The following is an 18,108-nucleotide window of genomic DNA, read 5'->3' as shown; positions in this document are numbered from 1 at the left end:
GGGTGCATTCGGGAACTGGGCGTTTTTCTAAAACGTCGGAAAACACAAAAGGGCGACGAAGAAGAGCCAAGCCGAAGGAAGAAGGCTTGTGGCCCGCCACACCGAAAGCGCGTCCTGACGCTTCTTCGGCGGCTCTCGCGGCTGCTGGGGGTCCAGCACCGGGCCGCGGGCAGCCCGGCCCCCCGCCTCCCCGCCGCCCCCGCCGCTGCGCGGCGGCCCTGCCCCGCGGGCCGCTGCTGCCGGCCGGCCGGCCGGCCGGGCACGGCCGGGGGGCGGGCCGGGGGCCGCCCCGGGGGCGGGCCGGGGGGGGGGGGGCGCGGTGCCCGCGGCCGCCTACAAAAGGCGGTGCGCGGCGCAGCCCCGGGCCCGACGCCTCCGCGCCTCCGGCAGCCGCGGCTCCGCAGAGCGAGCCGGGCGTCGCAGGGCGCTCGGCCCCCCCCCCCGCCTCTCTCCGCGGCGGAGCGTCCCCAGCCGCCCGCGGCCGCATAAGGCTAAGGCTTTCCGACTTCAGCTACAGTGCTAGCTAAGTCGGGGAAGGCAACACGGAGCGAAGCCGCGCGTCCCCCCGCCTCCTCTCGGCACCGGGCTCTGGCAGCGGCTGCGCGGGCCGGCATGGCGCGGGGAGCGGAGCCGGCGGGCGAGCGGCGGCGGGGCTGCGGTCAGTGCGCGGCGGCGGCGGCGGCGGCCGGGGCGCCCCTCGCGCGGTGGCCGGGCGCGGGTTGAGCGGGGCGGGGGGCGAGGGAGGCCCCGCCGAGGCCGGCGGGCGCCGGCGCCCTGCAGCCGCCGCCCCGAGAGGCGTCGTGTCCCGGTGGCGGCTTCGCTCTGGGAGCGGTGTTGGGTTCCTGCGGGGCGGCCGGTAGGGCCCGCCGTGTGCCGAAACGCGGCGGGTGCGCCCGAGTCCCCTTCAGCGTTTGTTTCTCGTCTCTCGTTTAGGATCTGCGGTTGCCTATTTTATGTCTGCCAAGTTTCTTCTTTATCTTGGGCACGCGCTGTCCACTTGGGTAAGTAAGATGCTGGCCTGCTAGAAGTAGGATTTTATTAACCTAGCTGTGACTTGCCTGGGCGTTACCGGTACTTCCCCCCAAATCTTCACAAAATGGCACGCCACCACGAAGACGGAGGTTTCGTTACGGCGCCTCGCTGTTAACAGTCTTCGTAATCTGGACGTGGTATGTTGCAGTAGCTTCGGTTTTCATTACGGCGGGGTAGTGCGGTACTCAATTTCCCGAGGGCCTGGTTCTGTACCTGTTTTAAGTAACTGCAGACCCGGTGAGGCTCCTCGTAGAGTGAGTTCTGAGCGAAAGAAATGAAATCTAGTCCATAGCAGAATGGAACACGGTCCATTGCAACACGTACTTGAAGGACTTCTCTACTTACTAATGCGAAATACTCGATGTTTAGAATGGACCCTTTACTGCCACTCGTTAGCAAACCTGTTGAGAGTATCAGGAGGTGTCTTGTTTTCTGTCGGAATGTTTGCCTTCCGAAAGGCTTTCCTTCTGTACCGACATAACTTACTATACCAGTTTTTACTCGCTTGAAGCATACTAAAAAAAAAATATCTTAAAATATGCACTAAAAATAGGCAATCTGGTTCTAATCCATATAATAAAATTAAGCATATATATGTGACTTATAACACAGTCTTAAGGCTCCATCCATTTGGCTTGATTAAAAAACAAGAGGAAAGTTTCCTCCCTAATATTCCCTGTTTTGTCTTTAGTCCTGGATTTGGACCAGTTTAATGGGTGCTTTGCGTAGCAGTGAACAAGTGCCTGATACACGGTTACAACGTTGCATGCTAACTTTGGCAGCTCTTTGCTTTCGCTAACCTGGGAGGTCATGCTGATGTTTCTGTTAATGGGAGAAGGCTTGGAGTGGTACCAAACGCTTGTTTGAACAAGTGCAATATTTTAGCAATTATTGATATTATCGAAGGAGCTCAGTGGTGATGTTTCTATTTGGCTCACTGCTTTTCAGAGGCCAGGGTTGTTACCTGCAACAGTTTTTGTCAGTAATGCCCACAGAGTGCCTAACTGGCAATTTGGCAAACCCTGCTTACTCCTCTCTGACGAGTGCTTCAAAACTCAGCAGTGGGACTGCTCTCAGGGTACGTGAGTAAAGGTGACAGAGTTTGAAAGCAACGTCACACACCATAACAACCATTAGACTGCAAGATGTCTGTTGAGCTGTTTAGCAATATTAATAGTATACTCCTTGTTCCAGTGTGTTTTCTTTTGTGCCGAAAACCTTGACTCAAAAAAAAAACCCAACCAAACCTGCTGATGCAACAGAAATGCAGCTTATTTTGACAGAACTGGGTGCAGGACTGCACCTTTTATGTCTCCTAAGCTTTAGTGTTCCTGAAGTCTGAATGTTTTTGCTAGCAGGAGCAATAAACAAGCACCTTAATCTTCAGAACTCAAAGTAATGAATCATCTTTGTTCTAAAATGGCTATCTCCGCAATACAAAACCTGATAGAAATGTGGTTTTGCTGTAACTGAGACCACGAATTTGGTCTCTGTGCTACTAAGCCATTCCCAAATACAGAGAGAAGCTGTAAATGATTAAATGTGTCACATCTCCACAAATGTTCGGATTTGAACAAAGTCTAGACTATGCCTTAGGCTCTTGTTCAGTAAAGCATTTGAATGTGCGCTTGGCCTCGGTGATCTTAAGAGGCAGGACTGCACTGCTGAACTGGAGTCTCAGACCTTATGCTGTTGCCTTTATGTTTTTAATTCATTGCTGTCTATCGCTTGGCAGTCAAGAGAGAGCAGAATGAAACTGGGTTCACTTTGCTGGTGCCAGGCCTAATGCTTGCCAGGAGCTCAGCTGCAACTTCGCAGCCTTGTCTGTGCCACTCAGCGCTCAGGAGGCCTGTCAGTAGGTAGTAGCCTGGCTACTGCTTGACTTATTGGCTTCAGCTCCGAGATGGGATTGTATGCATTCAGTCTGAGATGGTTGTAAGGATAATCGTAATGACAGAAGAGCAAGAACCATCTTTAAAAGGATGGTGAGGCTAAACGGCTGTAGTTATTTACTTGAAAGAGTTAGAGTATCCACGCTTTGGAGATGTTTAAAAGTGGGATTAAATATCTATGATCAAGGCTTTGCCCATTTCTGAAGGCAATATTTACTGCTTAAATTCCAGCAGATCTTAGCTTGAAATTACATACCTGCTTCAAACCTCTGTAATTCACTAATACTCTTCTTCTGTGACACTAATTTATCTTTGCTTGCTCTTAATGGGTTTTAATTCCTGAAAGAAACTCATGCTTCCAGGTTGGAACAGCTTTAGCTACCCCCAAAATTATCTGTGTGGCTTGGCCTGATCAAAATCTCTGGGTAAATGTGTTGGATAAGGTTGAACACAGTTCACAGGCTCCTTAAATGGATGATATCACTGGAGTCAAAGGAGTCTTCCTGTCAGTTTCAAGTGAGATCAGGTTTTTTGCTCTGACAGTAGTGGCTAGCACAGACTTTCACATACTTCCATTTTTTATTTAAAATGCCTTTTTCATCGTGTCAGGATTCAGTAACTGAAACATCTCTGCATAAAGAAAAAAAAACAAACAACAAACTTCTGTTATGAAACTTTCATGTGAAACTACTCTTTTGGATTATTTTTCTAGCTTAATAAACAGGTACCCAGGATAATCAAAACACAGTTAATCCACCTGGATGCATTTTAAGTGAAATTCAGTAAAGAGGTAACTTGGGTCATATTAAGTTTAAGTGAATGCTTGACTTTGGAAATTATATCCCCATGTTTTCATTTCTAGAATGCTTTCTATGTACTTCTACTAACCATGGAATGAAAGCGGAACATATTTTACAGGAGACTTTAGGCGTCTCTGGAGAGTGAAAACTGGTTTATTAGATATGAGAGGGCACGTCTAAGCTGATCATGCTTCTATTTGCATTTTTTTCATTGGTTTTAGTTAAAAAACATAGAAAAACCCAGAGCTTTTCCTTGAACAAGTGAAATTCGTCTTCCCACATGATTGGGATGTAAATTTTTTTCTGCCTATGGTTAAGGAAACAAACATGAATGTTTAAACATTACAGTGTTTGAAGAAATCTCCTTCAGAGAACTTCAATAACATGAGAAGGCGAATTCCTTTTGTGCCTCTATACTTAAATTGGAGACTTTAATCAAACTTTGCAATTATTTTGACCCTCCAAATAGCATGCTTTTTATGTATCTCTTGATTGCGGTGTTATGGTATGTTAGATTTGGCAGACTTTGCTTTTATGTTATACCTCCCCCAACCCTTCAGAATATTTGAGGCCCTTAGCAATGTGTGCTATTCACTGTATGACATAGCAATTGCTTATTTAAGGTAAGGCTGCAAAGGAAAATGGTTTCATGTTTGGTTTATAAAAGACTAATATTAGGACTGTTATTAAACAAAGTGCATGCCCTATAAGAGTATGAATTATTTCTATTGATCTGCTTTGTTATTGATTGCATAAAGTATTTTCTGTAGTGCAGATGCATGCTACATGCAGATACACTACATTTGTAATATGTTTATTTCTAAAGTGAAATGTCAACTCCCATCATGTGACAACGTAAAACCTTGATGGATTCATTAGCAAGCCACAGGTCTGTTTGGTAGCAAACCTAAAAATGCTTTGAATAATATGAAAATTACTTCACTTGGACATGTTTAGCATTTTGGGCTTCTTTTTTTTAACCTGTAGTAAGTGGTATCAGAACATGAAAATTTTGTATTCTAAGCACTAGGTTAAACTAGCAACAGGCTAAATAAGTTGAACTAGCAAGGAGTTTGCAATAGGTTAAAAGAGCTCTGATATTCTACCTCTTGCTAATATGCCTTAAGTCCATTGACTTCAGCAACTTGAGTTAACGTTTAGGACACCAGCTTCATTGATTTACCCATCATCTACCCGTCTATCCTGAATTGTATTATGACTTGCTTTGGCTTGACTGGCTCTTCTGTTTTAAAGCAGCATTTAAACTTTGATCATCTAAGAGCAAACTGCTGTCTTGAAAAGTTATTTAAATAGTATCGGTAGTCAATAAATTGGTTGCTAATACTTGATCTGTGCTGGAGAATCTGTGTAAGCTTTCTGAGGCTTGTTGGATGTGGCTGGTAACAGACTTTGTCCTGTAATATTATAATAGAAAATATCTGGGACTTTTGATGTCGTACTACAAGCTGTAATGTTGTGCTTGATCTGGACAGATGATCTTGGTGATACTGGGAGAAAATCAATGGTGACAGGATGTAGTCATCAAAAAACACCAACCCCAAAATTTAAAAAAAACCTGAACCAAGCCACAACAAAAAAACCAAACAACCCCCACACACACACCTCCCACCCCTGCATGTGTAACAAACTTTTATATTAATACTGTCTTTTGTTGAGGTGTTGGTGAAATAGTCAACTTGTGTGCTTGCAAAGTGCAAGTAGTAATGTTGTGTATATCCTCTTTGTTACTTTTAAAGGGAGATCGTATGTGGCATTTTGCTGTGTCTGTATTCCTGGTTGAACTTTATGGAAACAGCTTACTCCTGACTGCAGTTTATGGACTAGTTGTGGCGGGATCAGTTCTTCTCCTGGGAGCCATTATTGGAGACTGGGTGGACAAGAACTCCAGGCTCAAAGGTTAGATGCCTAGAGCAGGTTATTTACTTAAGAATGCATCAAATTAATGTAAAAAGGTAAAGCTGATAGAGTTAACTCCTCAAGTCAAATACAAGAACGGGGCTTGCTTGGGTTTTTTTTTTAAGAAAGGGTAGTGTTTCAGAGTGGTAATGATTATACAGAGATAGTGTCAAAGACAGGAGGAAAACGGTTTTATGTCACAGTATGTCCACTACTCAGGCTAAACCTGTATGATGTGCAGAAATGCAAAAGGTAAAAAGCACATAACTTGAAGGACTATAGGCCGTGTTCTTTACAGTTGAATACTAACATACACTTGTATTATTTGTTATCTTCTCTCTGGATCCAAACATCTTCCACTTAAGTGTAAACACTCACTGCATTTACATTATACCTATTTTAAATATGTATGCTCTAGTCTGTTTATAAATAACACGGCATCAAGTTCTTCATACATGGTTTTACTTTCCAAGAGTTTAAAAAATAACATCACTTCCATGGTATGCTGAAGGTGAATTTGAGAGACTCAAGCTAAATTTTGTTTTTACCGCTTTAAAAATAATGTCAGCATTTAAACAGGTACAGTTTGGGTTTTGATTGAGAAAAGACCTACTTGGACTCTAAATTGTTAATATCTGTGAAGTTACATCAGACATTAATTTGTTTCTTTAAGACAATGGAAGATTCAAAATCTAATATGAAGTATAGTTTTACCACTTATATTTTGGGGCAGAATAGAAAAAATAAAAATATTTAGAGAATCTGTGCATGTTCCTTAATTAGAACCTCCTTAAGCTTATACTTAGCTCATTCTTATGTTCTTAACTGTTGCTCTCTGTTTTGATTTGAAACAGTGGCCCAGACATCCTTGGTTGTACAGAATGCATCTGTAATCCTGTGTGGTATTATCCTGATGATTATCTTCTTGTTTAAGACGCAGCTTTTGACCTTATATCATGGATGGCTTCTTGTGAGTGCTTGAACTTGTTAATAAGGAATTAACTTAAAAGGAAACTTTGGGGAGCATGGGAGACTGAATTTTTATTTTTCTCTCTAGTCTGTTTAGACATTCCTGGGAGCTAAAACTGGCAAATGAAACTTTGAGCTAGCTGGGTAAACAGAGGTGATTGTTTTCTGTCAGGAATTGTAAAGCAGACTTAGTCTAGTTTTGACTGAACAATAACACTAAAATGTATGGATTCAAATGTAAAAGTGTCTTGTTGTACAGGGTAGAAGTGGAGGTCGCCCTTCATCAAGTTTCTCACCTTGTAACTCTTTCCCCCCATTTCTCTAGACGATGTGCTATATCCTGGTTATCACTATAGCAAATATTGCCAATTTGGCCAGCACTGCCACAGCGATCACAATTCAGAGGGACTGGATTGTTGTGGTTGCAGGGGAAGACAGAAGCAAACTGGCAGGTGAAATATGTTGCCTTTTTAATATCTTAAATGTCTTACTTTCCAAGCTTGATTTTTAGACTAAAATTTTACAGAGGTCAGCACGTCTTTGAGTTCCAGATATTATGAGTAAACAGCAGGTAAAAAGGGTAACCTTCACTTTCCTCTTCCCTGCTCTGGACTACACTCACTGAGATTGTGTAATTACAATTCAGTTAGGCATCCCTAAACTTGTTTTGTCCTCCTTTTAGTCCTACTGCAGCTTTGTCAGGAAAACTTTATTCTTGCTGAACAAAATAAACATACACCACACTCTTAAATCAAATCACCAGTGTTTAATAGAAAAGCTATTCAACTTCCAGGCCAAGTGTTGCAATACTTTATTTTTAGGTCCCTGGAATGAAACAGAAAACTGTTGCGTAACTGGGCTCCTCACATAGGGATCAAAGAAAGAGGTACATGAGAATGAAGTCCAGAACAGTAAAGTAGGTGGATCAGGAAATTGCCAATAGGAAATGCTGTGCATGCAGATACATTGGAAATGTTGCACTTTTCTAGCATTAGATGTCTAACTCAGAGCTGTGAACACTTTTCTAGAGTTGGAACTGAAAACTCTATTCTTTTAACATTTTGTACCTTTGATATTAGACTACAGACTTAACCTTCTTTTTTTGCCTGGCAAATATTTTTCCTTTTTTCCCCCTTTCTTGCCCAGTGGCATGGCGTTATTAGGAGAGAGGATGAGTTCCCATTCAAATTCTACTGCAGCTTGGTAGTCATGATGCTACTTGGATGTGAAAGATTGTTTGGGATCCTCCCCAAGGATGCATTGAACCTGACTCTCCTTTACTGGGGGGTACTCCTAGCCACAAGGCCATTCACACCAAGGAACGTATGATTGATCTTTGGCTATGCTGCTGCTCCGATTGTAACGGACAGTGTGGCAAGCAGCATTTTTTGTGATGAACTTGGGCCGGCTATATGGGCTCTGAATGGGGCTTAAGCCGTCCCAGATAGAGGAACTGATACTGAAGTGCAAACAAGGCACAGAGCAGCTTAACATTGCCAAGACATTTATAGCTCACTAAAGTAACTCTGGGACTAAAGTTTTAAGTCTGACACTTCTGGAATTTAGATACCTCCAGGCCTAAGCAGCTTGTCAGCTTCTGGACTCTTAATTTTATATGAAGCTGCCTAAATTGCCCATAAAGTTCAGTTTACATGCCGGAGTCCTTGTAGGGATTTGAATCCTGTGTTGCAGATTTATTCTTGATGTTTATCTCCAGTGAAGGAATCTTATTTCCCCATCTCATCCAGGAGAGGCTAGTTCTTAATTACAGGCATGAAAGTGTTTTGCTTTCATTTTCCATTTTAATTTTCCACCATAGTCTTTTATTTTGACCTTGCAGTGCCTTTTTAGGTCATGCCTTTTGTAGAGCAGCAGTACAGGTTAACTTTCTTTATGTGTGTGAATCACAAGGAGAAAAATACCATCTATCCGTAAAAGCCTTAAAGTTCAAATGTTTCTCATTAACCTTTCTTCTTGTGGTAGATCTTATTCAGCAAATCATCTCCCCGGTCCCTGTACTACTTAACTACACATGAGATAAGGTACAGACCACACCTGCAGAGAACTGCTGCATGGGAGGCAGTCCTGCCTCTGTACTGCTTCATGATCTCGGACAGAATTGTATGACCACTTCTGTACAATTCTGTACTGAAAAATCAGGCAAGAGGTTACTCTAAATTCTCTTGCAACTTAATTTACAAACAGAAAACCCCACTGAACTAAGCACCTTAGTTCAACAGAGCTATCTAAAGGATCTCTTTCAGGCTGAATAGGGTTGCTATGTGTTTAATCATAATGTATCTTGGAGACTGTGGAAATTCCTTAATTTAAAAAACTAAATGCCAGCACTGACTTTGCAGCAAATACTGTTGTCCATCTTTGCACTCTTACCTTTCTTCAGAGAGGAGCCTTAGTTAAGTAAGTTGGTGAAATAGGAAAGGAAAAACTTGTCTTGGCTTCCCCTTCTTCATTGTCCTTGGTTTAATTTTTCCATTCACTTTTACTTTGTACCTTTCCTGAGTGGAAATACTAGCCTTCCTCAAATAACTCAAAAAACAAAGCTTAGTTCTGGGAATTTCCAAAGACAAATATTATGCGAGTTAACATTTAATTCACTTTGAATTCTAATTAGAATAACCTAAACATTTCTTTGAATGGCAACGAGTAATTCTCTGCAGATTCAGAAAAGCAGCTTCATACTGGTATAGTTTCACTTGCCCTTCAGATGCTCTGATTTCATAAGAGGACTCTGAAATGGGTTTGGGATGTACTTCTAAGCAGCATGAAGCCCTGATGTGCAAAACCATTGAGCATCTAGCAGCTTTTAGGGGTGGAATAATGGCACCGTTAATTGGAAACTTACAGGAGCCCAGTGGGTGTAATGACACTAAAGCAGATAAGATGGGGAGGGTGAGACATCCCCTACCAGTAAATGGAAGATGCATTCATGCTAAGAATGGGCTGCTGGTTTCGACCATATACATCAGAGCGTGGAACAGAGAGGAGTGAGAACTTTGCTGGGTATGTTCTGAGAATGCCTACAACTGCCATCAACCAGTGTGACTCAATAAGGAAATTTAAAGCCATTTCAAATGTCTGCTGCTATCGCAGTGGCTACTGTGGTCACCAGTTATTATAAGTAAATGGAGGAGATCAAGAAATACCTGGTCCAGCATTGGGAGATAGCAGATGTTAAAATTACCTCTACAGAAAAGAATCCTACCATATGAGATTCCTATTAATGTCTGGAGTTGTACATGCTAGGTTTGAATGTTAGAGATGTGCTTAGGACTCCATAACGTCACTAGGATGTAAGGGTAATCTGATCTCATGACTAACAGTTTTACCTGCAGGAGTACACTTCCACTGTAAACCCAGCATGCTAAACCTGGAAGACCTCGTGCAGGCAAAACTGGCAGGAGTAGGATTTGGCTTACAAGCACTTTGGTTCGTTGCAGTAAACTTAAACATTGGGACACTCTAAAGGTGCCTCTGGTTAGCAGTCTACCTCCTGCTCCTGCTGGAACCAGTTACAGCTGGAGCAAGACTTCTTAGCTTGATGTGTATACATGTGCAATCCTCAATTACGTTAGTGAATATTTCACTGTAAGTGTTCAGCAATTATCTCATATTATCAAATAATTTCTGACAGATATGAATGCCACAATAAGAAGAATTGATCAGTTGACCAATATCTTGGCCCCAATGGCAGTTGGTCAGATAATGACATTTGGCTCCCCGATGATTGGCTGTGGATTCATTTCTGGCTGGAACCTGATGTCGATGTGTGTGGAATATCTGCTGCTCTGGAAGGTTTATCAGAAAACCCCTACTCTGGCTCTCAAATGTGCAAAAGTTGAGGAATCGGAACTGAAACAGCTGAATGTAAAGAAAGGTACTGAAAACACAGAAGTAACTGTTCAAATTCACAGTATATTCACTGTATCAAACTGAAGTGTTGACTGTTGTCTTCTACAGACACTGCTTTGAGGCTATATAGCTTTATACTCATAGCTTGGAGGTTTCAGGTTTTGGATATAGATACCAGAGACTGTAATCTAAGTAACAATACTTTGTGCAGCTATTTGAGGAATCCCATAAAATGCAGCCCAAGAATGAATTCTCTCCTCTTAATCCTTTAGAGTAAGTCTGTCCTGTTATTGGGGCTGATCAAGAGGAATGCTCATGTCCATCTATACCATAGCTAATAAGCTGACAAAGCCCTTTGCTCTGAAGTGTCTACAAGCAAAACGGCCTGTGTAGGACTCCTTGCTAATTCATGTCTGCTTACTCATAGTACTAACAGGCTTTCAGGAGGTTCTAAAATAGGTGGTACTATTTCTAGTCTGGCATGCTTCAATGAGTGCCACATGCTGCAGGAAATAGTGGAGAAAAGAAATCTACTTTGACCCTCTACTTGGCTTTCTTGGCCAAGCTGAAGAACTGGAATTTGCAGAGTAGATGGCTATGACTATATGCAACCTTAAAATTGATTACTACTTACTGAAAACATTACTTTAGGTAGTCTTAATACCAGAAATTAAAATTGTTCAGAAAGCAGACTTTTTGTAATGAGGTATTTGAAATGTCAGGTACTAGAATACAAAACATTTTCCCGTTTTTAAGATAGCAGTATATGAATACTACTGAAAGCTCAGCTATGGGCTCCCAACTACAACATGTTGTGGTTTGGTTTTGGTTTTTTTTTAAAGATGATAAAAAAAATTTCTGTTTTTTCTCTAAAAGCTAGCCAGCAATCTGTTCTTTGCTCAATATATAGTGACATAGGAGGCTGCTATTAAAAGTGCTGAAGAGATGTATCTTCTTCCCAGCCAGCAGATCCATTGTGGTAATAGCTGGTCCAGTAAGCTATTGGACTAGGCTGATGGCAGCCTAAGATAGGGGAGGGGGGCAGAAGGCTCTATAGCTTTGCAACTGGCTCTTGAATGCTCCTGAAGAATGAAGCATTTAGCAAATGTCAGTAAGTAGGAAATGTTTCTTAATCTTTGCTAGTGCAGTATTCTGGTTTCAGTAGAAGACTTGCATTTTTAAAAGTTGCAGAAATACTTCATACGTCTTGCTGCATGTGGAGTTCTTTTTCAAACTTGACAGGGTAAAAACACTGCTCAGGCATCCAAATGTTTGTATAGTTTCTATCCACATTACTAATCTAAATACTGCTGTGGGTTTTCTGGATTTTAGTTTGTGACCAGTGGAAGTGCCTTTCACCTATGTTAGAGTGAAAATGGAGCTGTAGAAAAGCATAGTCTGAGATATTGAGTCAAGTTTTGAAAGCTTTTGGCAGGCTTCAGCAAGCCTCTCTGCCTTGGTTTTTCTACCATGACATGAGATACTGACAGATGTTTTAAGTGTTCCCTACTTTCTGTGGTTAGACTTGTATGTTTAAGTGCACTATGTTAAAATGCCAGCTAACATTGGCATTCATTAATAATTTCTTTATGGAAATGGAGCATTCAGTCACAAGTCTATTGAAAAGAAGCAGGCTATGCTTCCTCCTACTACAGTTTAATTAAATAAGCAGGACTTTATATTGACAGGAATAAACTTTACTTCATCTTACTATACAGATGGGATTTAAGGACACTTTAAAACATTTAAGTAATCAGAGGAAGGATGATTGCAGAATTTAACTGATACACTTCTGCAGCAGTGAACTAACTGCAAACAATTTACACTGTTTATGCTGCACTTTCCAGGCAGGACTGTATCTAACGGTTACATTTCTGTTTACAGAGAGTGATGTGAAACCTGCTGAAGGAGTGCAGTTAATTGTTGAGAAAGATGTAACTGGCTTTGAGCCCCAACAGGAGAAGGAAATCAGCTGTGCTGCCCGGATTACTGAACCTTTCATCACGTTTCGTGATGGATGGGTTGCATACTACAACCAGCCAGTGTTTCTTGCAGGCATGGGTCTTGCATTTCTGTATATGACTGTTCTGGGCTTTGATTGTATTACTACAGGCTATGCATACACTCAGGGTTTGAGTGGCTCTGTGCTAAGCCTCCTGATGGGTGCTTCGGCAGTCACTGGAATTATGGGAACAGTAGCTTTCACTTGGCTTCGTCGCAAATGTGGCCTGATTCGCACGGGCCTTATTTCTGGAATTGCTCAATTTGCTTGTCTGGTCTTATGTGCCATCTCTGTATTCATGCCTGGAAGTCCTCTGGATTTGACTGTTTCCCCATTTGCTGACATCAGTGCCAGGATGTTTGAAAGCGAACCATTACCTACTATAGCATCTCCAGAAGATAAGCCTGAAATGGTTTTTGTAACTGGAATGCCCAACTTGTTAAACGGGTCTACTACTCCTGCTGACAGCAACCCAGAGATGAGTCCTGAGCCTGTGCCTTTAATCTCTGTTAGCCTCCTGTTTGCAGGAGTCATTGCTGCTAGAGTTGGTAAGTATTACATCTCTATTAAAATCTGATCTATTGACTGCTTTTAATTCTAAAAAGTACAGTGCCTGTCAACTGAATACAAATCTGAGTTTAGGATTTTAGGCTACAGTTGAAGTGTTAATATAATTTCTAAGGCTAATTCATTACACTTCACATAAAAATGAAGTGATTTTTGCAATAGTGTCGCCATTGCAGAGACTGCAGCACTAATTTCTTGCATATCATATATCACTAATAGGAGAAAAGTTACCACATTTGGAGATGAATGCAACTTGTCTTTTGGAATGCTCGTCTCTAAGCGATCTTCTGATCTTCCTTCACAACCAAATGAAACCATTTGTTAATAGGAAACAGAACTAAACACATCTGCTATGAAAACCTTCAAACTTAGCAGATACTAAATTAATGCATTCATTAAATAAACTGTCTAACCTTTAAACTTGTGACCAGTAAAGAATTTTAGAAGAAACTTTGATTTGGATGACAGCTAAATTTTTTGAGGAATTGCTGGTTAGTGTAGTACTAGTATCTGTCAACAAGAACAGGCAGTCAAATACATAAATGTAACGAACAGTAATTCTAATTTGTAAAATTTTTGTACTTAATTTCTGCAGCTTTTGCTGAATTTTGGAGGAGTAAAATACTTGATTCACATGTATTAGTTTCGCTTGCAAGATAAACTTTTAAAACTGAATCATTAATGGACTAGAACAGTATAGAAGCTAGTGTCAACTGAGACTAGCTGTTTACTAGAGACTAGTATAGAACAGTTATAGAAGCTAGTGTCAACTGAGACTAATTTACACTGTTGTAAATTATGATGTATTCTGCATAGTTTAAAATGTGTTTGTTTTTGCAAACATCATGCAAACCTGAGCAATTGTAGCTAGCATGAATACGTGTGTGAATAGCTGTAAAATAGCTGCTTAAATAAGGAACATGTCCATCAAGTTAACCATGTTTTGCTTACATGTTGAAGCAAGATGTGACAGGCATGTTAGTGTGTTAAGCTGTATGTATTATTTCAGGAAATATTAGTAAAGGGAAAATAAATTGCTCTTGACTGTCAGTGTGAAATCCATTCTAGTCTGACAAGAGGCTAGCTTGTCCTGTGCATTTTTGGCAGAAGTGAGTGTTTGGAAGTGTGAATTGAATTGTGCCAGTAATGAAAACTTACCGTGAGAAGCCCAGCTGTATGGATAACTGTTTTTTCTCTCCATAGGCCTTTGGTCCTTTGATTTGACTGTCACACAGTTGCTCCAAGAAAATGTGGTAGAATCTGAAAGAGGCATCATAAACGGTGTCCAAAACTCCATGAATTATCTTCTTGATTTGCTGCACTTCATCATGGTCATCTTGGCCCCGAACCCTGAAGCTTTTGGCTTATTGGTGCTTATTTCTGTATCTTTTGTTGCAATGGGCCACATAATGTACTTCAGATTTGCCCAAAAAAGCTTGGGAAAACAACTTTTTGTTTGTTGCACTCCTGATCCCAAAGCAGTCTCTGACAGTTCACTACCTGGTAATACATCTACTGTCTGAAAGGATCCATTTCTCTTACTAACTTGCTACCCAAATGTCACAGTTAAACACATATGCTGCCTTTTGTGACCCTGTCTAAGGTGTTTCTCTAGAGTTGAATGCATAACTTAGCTGTTTGAGGAAGCTGTCCCAAGAGACCTAAAATTCACCTTACGGTGACCCTGTAAAAATGTTTCGTGTTTGGCAGAGAACAATGTAGTTGGATCTTGGCAGGTGGTGTTTCAAAGGATCCCCACAAGTCATGCATCTAGTATTTGATCACAAAAAAAATGTTGAATTTCTGTCACTGACTCCCACAGTGATACTGTTTAGTGGTTGTACATACTCAATCTGTTCATGAATTCTAAACAATTCTTGTGCTTATTGAGCAAAATGAAAGGGGTATTTTTTAGTTGCTTCAAAATAACTTGAAACACAGTATTTGGTTTTGTGTTTTTTCTCTGTTTTTCCGTTACCGTAAACAGTTCTACTCCCCTATCTGCTCAAATTGGTATAAATGTCCTTCTTGGGTTCCTTAAGTGGACTCTTAAGTTCCAATGTTTTCTCAAAATATCTTTTTAGTATTCTGTCTGTTTTGCTTTAACTTTACAGAAACACCTTTGTAGTTTTTTTGCATGTTTCCTTACAAATTAGACAAGTGCTAGGTACAAGATATGTATTACACTTTTGTTGCACTTCATAAAGTAAAACATAGCCTCATTTTAGCAGAAGCTATTGATGTAACATTATAAAGCATGGCTTTTTTAATTGCAAATGACAGGTCTGCTCAGGTTTGATGTAGCAGAAAGTGCTAAGGTCAGGAGTACTGGTACAGAAAGATAAAGTCTAGGGCTTAACTTAGTTTTTGCCTCAGAGTACAAGCAGCTTTATTTTTGAATGCTATTGTTTTCAGAAACCCTATTGAAGCCTGATGTATTGGAAAACTATTAGTATGCCACACAAGAAGTTAAAAAGTAGATACTCGCATTTATCTGATTTACATGTAGGTGAATTTTGACTTAGTTTGTTCTAAAATACCACTAAAACAAGGAGATGTTGGACTGTGTGGCCCTCGAAAGCAACTTGAGAGCAACGAAGAATGATATATCCCTCTGATTTTCAAGAATTTCTTGCTTTTCTTTTAATCCTGCACATGTACTAACACAGTACTTCCATAGTCATTAACTGTATGTGCACTTTTGTGGAAACTACGCTATGTACTTTGCTTTCTCAGTAGTGTTGAACCTGGTAGTGTTCTGAGTTTTCCTATGGCATGACAGTATGACTTCTAAACTTAAATCTTTGTAAAATATTTTGCTTTCAAAATAAGTAGTATGCAAAAACATATGTCAGCAACTTGTGAAAAGTATCCTCTAACTTTTAAGGTTTTGTTATTTTAGGTACTATCCTTCACTCAGTCATCTGTGTTGCCAGACTTCAACCCTGCAATGTAAGTCTGTGAACTCCATTGACATTAAAGGTGTTACATCAGGGCTGAATCTAGGCCATTCATCTTAAAATTTGTAATGATGAAGTTATATATCAAACTAAATAGAATGTAAAAAACCTCTAGTGGCTTTTGTCTCAGATACAGTATTTTGTAAGAGGAGTGAAAGTGAATGAATGGGAATCCAGTGTACAACCAATGTACTTGTAGCCCTCAGTGTTCAATAACTGGATGTAACAATTTTTCTCCTCTAATGGACCAAATCATTACTGCTATGTTACTGAAAGTTTCTCAGGGATATTTTCACTAGGTTTATAAGTGTTTATACTTTTGACCAAGCTTTTGGGTTTTGTTTTGATATAATGAAGTAAAATATGTAAATTAGAGTAGTTTTAAAATTTGTGACTCAGTCCTGAGTATAACTTCTTAAGGAAAAGGGATTTTTGCCATCAGCAGAATTTAAAAGTCAGAAGGCAAATAAAACAAGCTTATCTAGATTTGTAGAATAAATATGCCCAAACGATAGCCTATACAGCGTGTGATACATACACTAGAAAATAAAATACCTCTGATTTGCCAAATATGTTTTCTCATGGGTATCTAATCTAAATTGGGACCAGATTTCAATATTGCTGAATATAAATAAAGGTAGCCCGAATGTCAGTGAATGCCTCTATACTGCACTTTGATGAACATCTGAATGCCACTGTGTATATTGGACTCGCTGGCCATTAGGGAAACAAAGCTGAAAATGCAGCTTCTTGTGGGCTGTCTATGGCCTACAGAACCCAGTGTGCCTAAAGCTTAATGTTGTAGCACTAAGCACCACACCTCCCAGAGAGGATGTACTCCTGAATGCTAGGGAGTTCCAAAAACATAACAAATAAGAGCTGGGAGCATACCATGTTCCCAAAATTGTTTTGTTCTTTTTCCCCCCTTCCCCCTGCCCTGAGCTATGTAGTCTTACTTGAGTAGCAATTTGTTTCATAAATAGTTCCACTAGATAGTGCAGTCTGGACCTCAAGCCAAAAAAGTAGTATTGGGAGGAGACTGAACCTTTGTATTTTGTATGCGTAATGTTGCTAGGATTCATGTGTGCACATACGCAGCTGGAAGGCAAGACAATCCTAAAAGAGAAAGAAGAAAGGTGGATGCTAGCTTTAAGAGGAATAATAAATTGGAAACCTTGTATGTATTGGTCTGAGATATCAAAAAATGTATGCTGCTTGAGCACAACCCATTTGTGTATAAGTCTAAGATGTATGCAGACACCTGTACTGAGTAGTGCTTTGAAGCAACGTGGAGCCTGAAGTCTTACTTAGCAGGACTTTCATTAAGTAAGCATTTTTGGCCTTGTATTTATTTATTTTTTTTAATGTGTCCAATTTGGATGAAAACTGCCCTTAAAATGTACGCACTAGAAATCAGTCTTACCTGAATAGCCTATTTTATTACACAACCTTATGCTGGACATAGTATTGATTTATGTATTACTATTGTTAAAGCTAATTAATAAATTTGCATAAAAACCTTATTTGTCCTGTATTATTCAGTTTGTGGGCATCTCAGTGTGCTATATTTAGCATGGACCCTGTAGATAAAGGTTTTCTGTAGTGATGGGATGTTAAACGGCCATGAAGCACAAACAAATAGCATTGAGGAAGAAGCAAATGAGTGTAGTAAAAGCCTTTCAGTGACCCTATAGCTTTATCTTTAGTGAACTGATTTTTATTTACCATCCACAGTGGTAACTTAAGATGTAATAGCTGATGGTGAAGTTGTCTTACAACTTCAGCCCAGGACCAGCATTGGTGACATAGTGGTTTTGTGTATTTACTTGCTGAGCATTAGAAAGCAAGTGATTTTACCTTCCCAGTCATCTTTTTACCATACTGAATTTGAGATTATGACCTTCTGTAGCAGCAACCTATAGGTGAGAACACTAGGCATAAGAGTGGTCACAAACAAATGTGATACTTTTAATATTCTGGTTTTAGTCTTGAAAAGTACTTCAGTTGAGTATTTTACACAGGACTGCTTCTTGTTACATGTATTGAGGATAAATCGATCTGTGGAAGGATGCTGTGCTCATTCACTAGGATTTCCCTGA

At 40.5% G+C, this 18,108-nt stretch overlaps 1 protein-coding gene across 1 annotated transcript; it reads left to right on the top strand.

The window, feature by feature from the left end:
- Positions 1-372: 372 nt before the first annotated feature.
- Positions 373-17,532, top strand: SLC40A1 (solute carrier family 40 member 1). Its single transcript, XM_049815560.1, has 8 exons — positions 373-658; positions 934-1,001; positions 5,482-5,641; positions 6,496-6,611; positions 6,936-7,062; positions 10,263-10,505; positions 12,365-13,030; positions 14,253-17,532. The coding sequence occupies exons 1-8, from the start codon at positions 613-615 to the stop codon at positions 14,570-14,572; spliced, it is 1,746 nt and encodes a 581-aa protein (XP_049671517.1). The 5' UTR covers positions 373-612; the 3' UTR covers positions 14,573-17,532.
- The last annotated feature ends 576 nt before the right edge of the window (positions 17,533-18,108 follow it).

Source organism: Accipiter gentilis, chromosome 1 (genome assembly GCF_929443795.1).
Source record: "Accipiter gentilis chromosome 1, bAccGen1.1, whole genome shotgun sequence".
Classification (NCBI taxonomy): Eukaryota; Metazoa; Chordata; class Aves; order Accipitriformes; family Accipitridae; genus Astur; species Astur gentilis.
The sequence above is the reverse complement of the archived record's forward strand: the minus strand, read 5'-3'. Positions and strand labels throughout refer to the sequence as shown.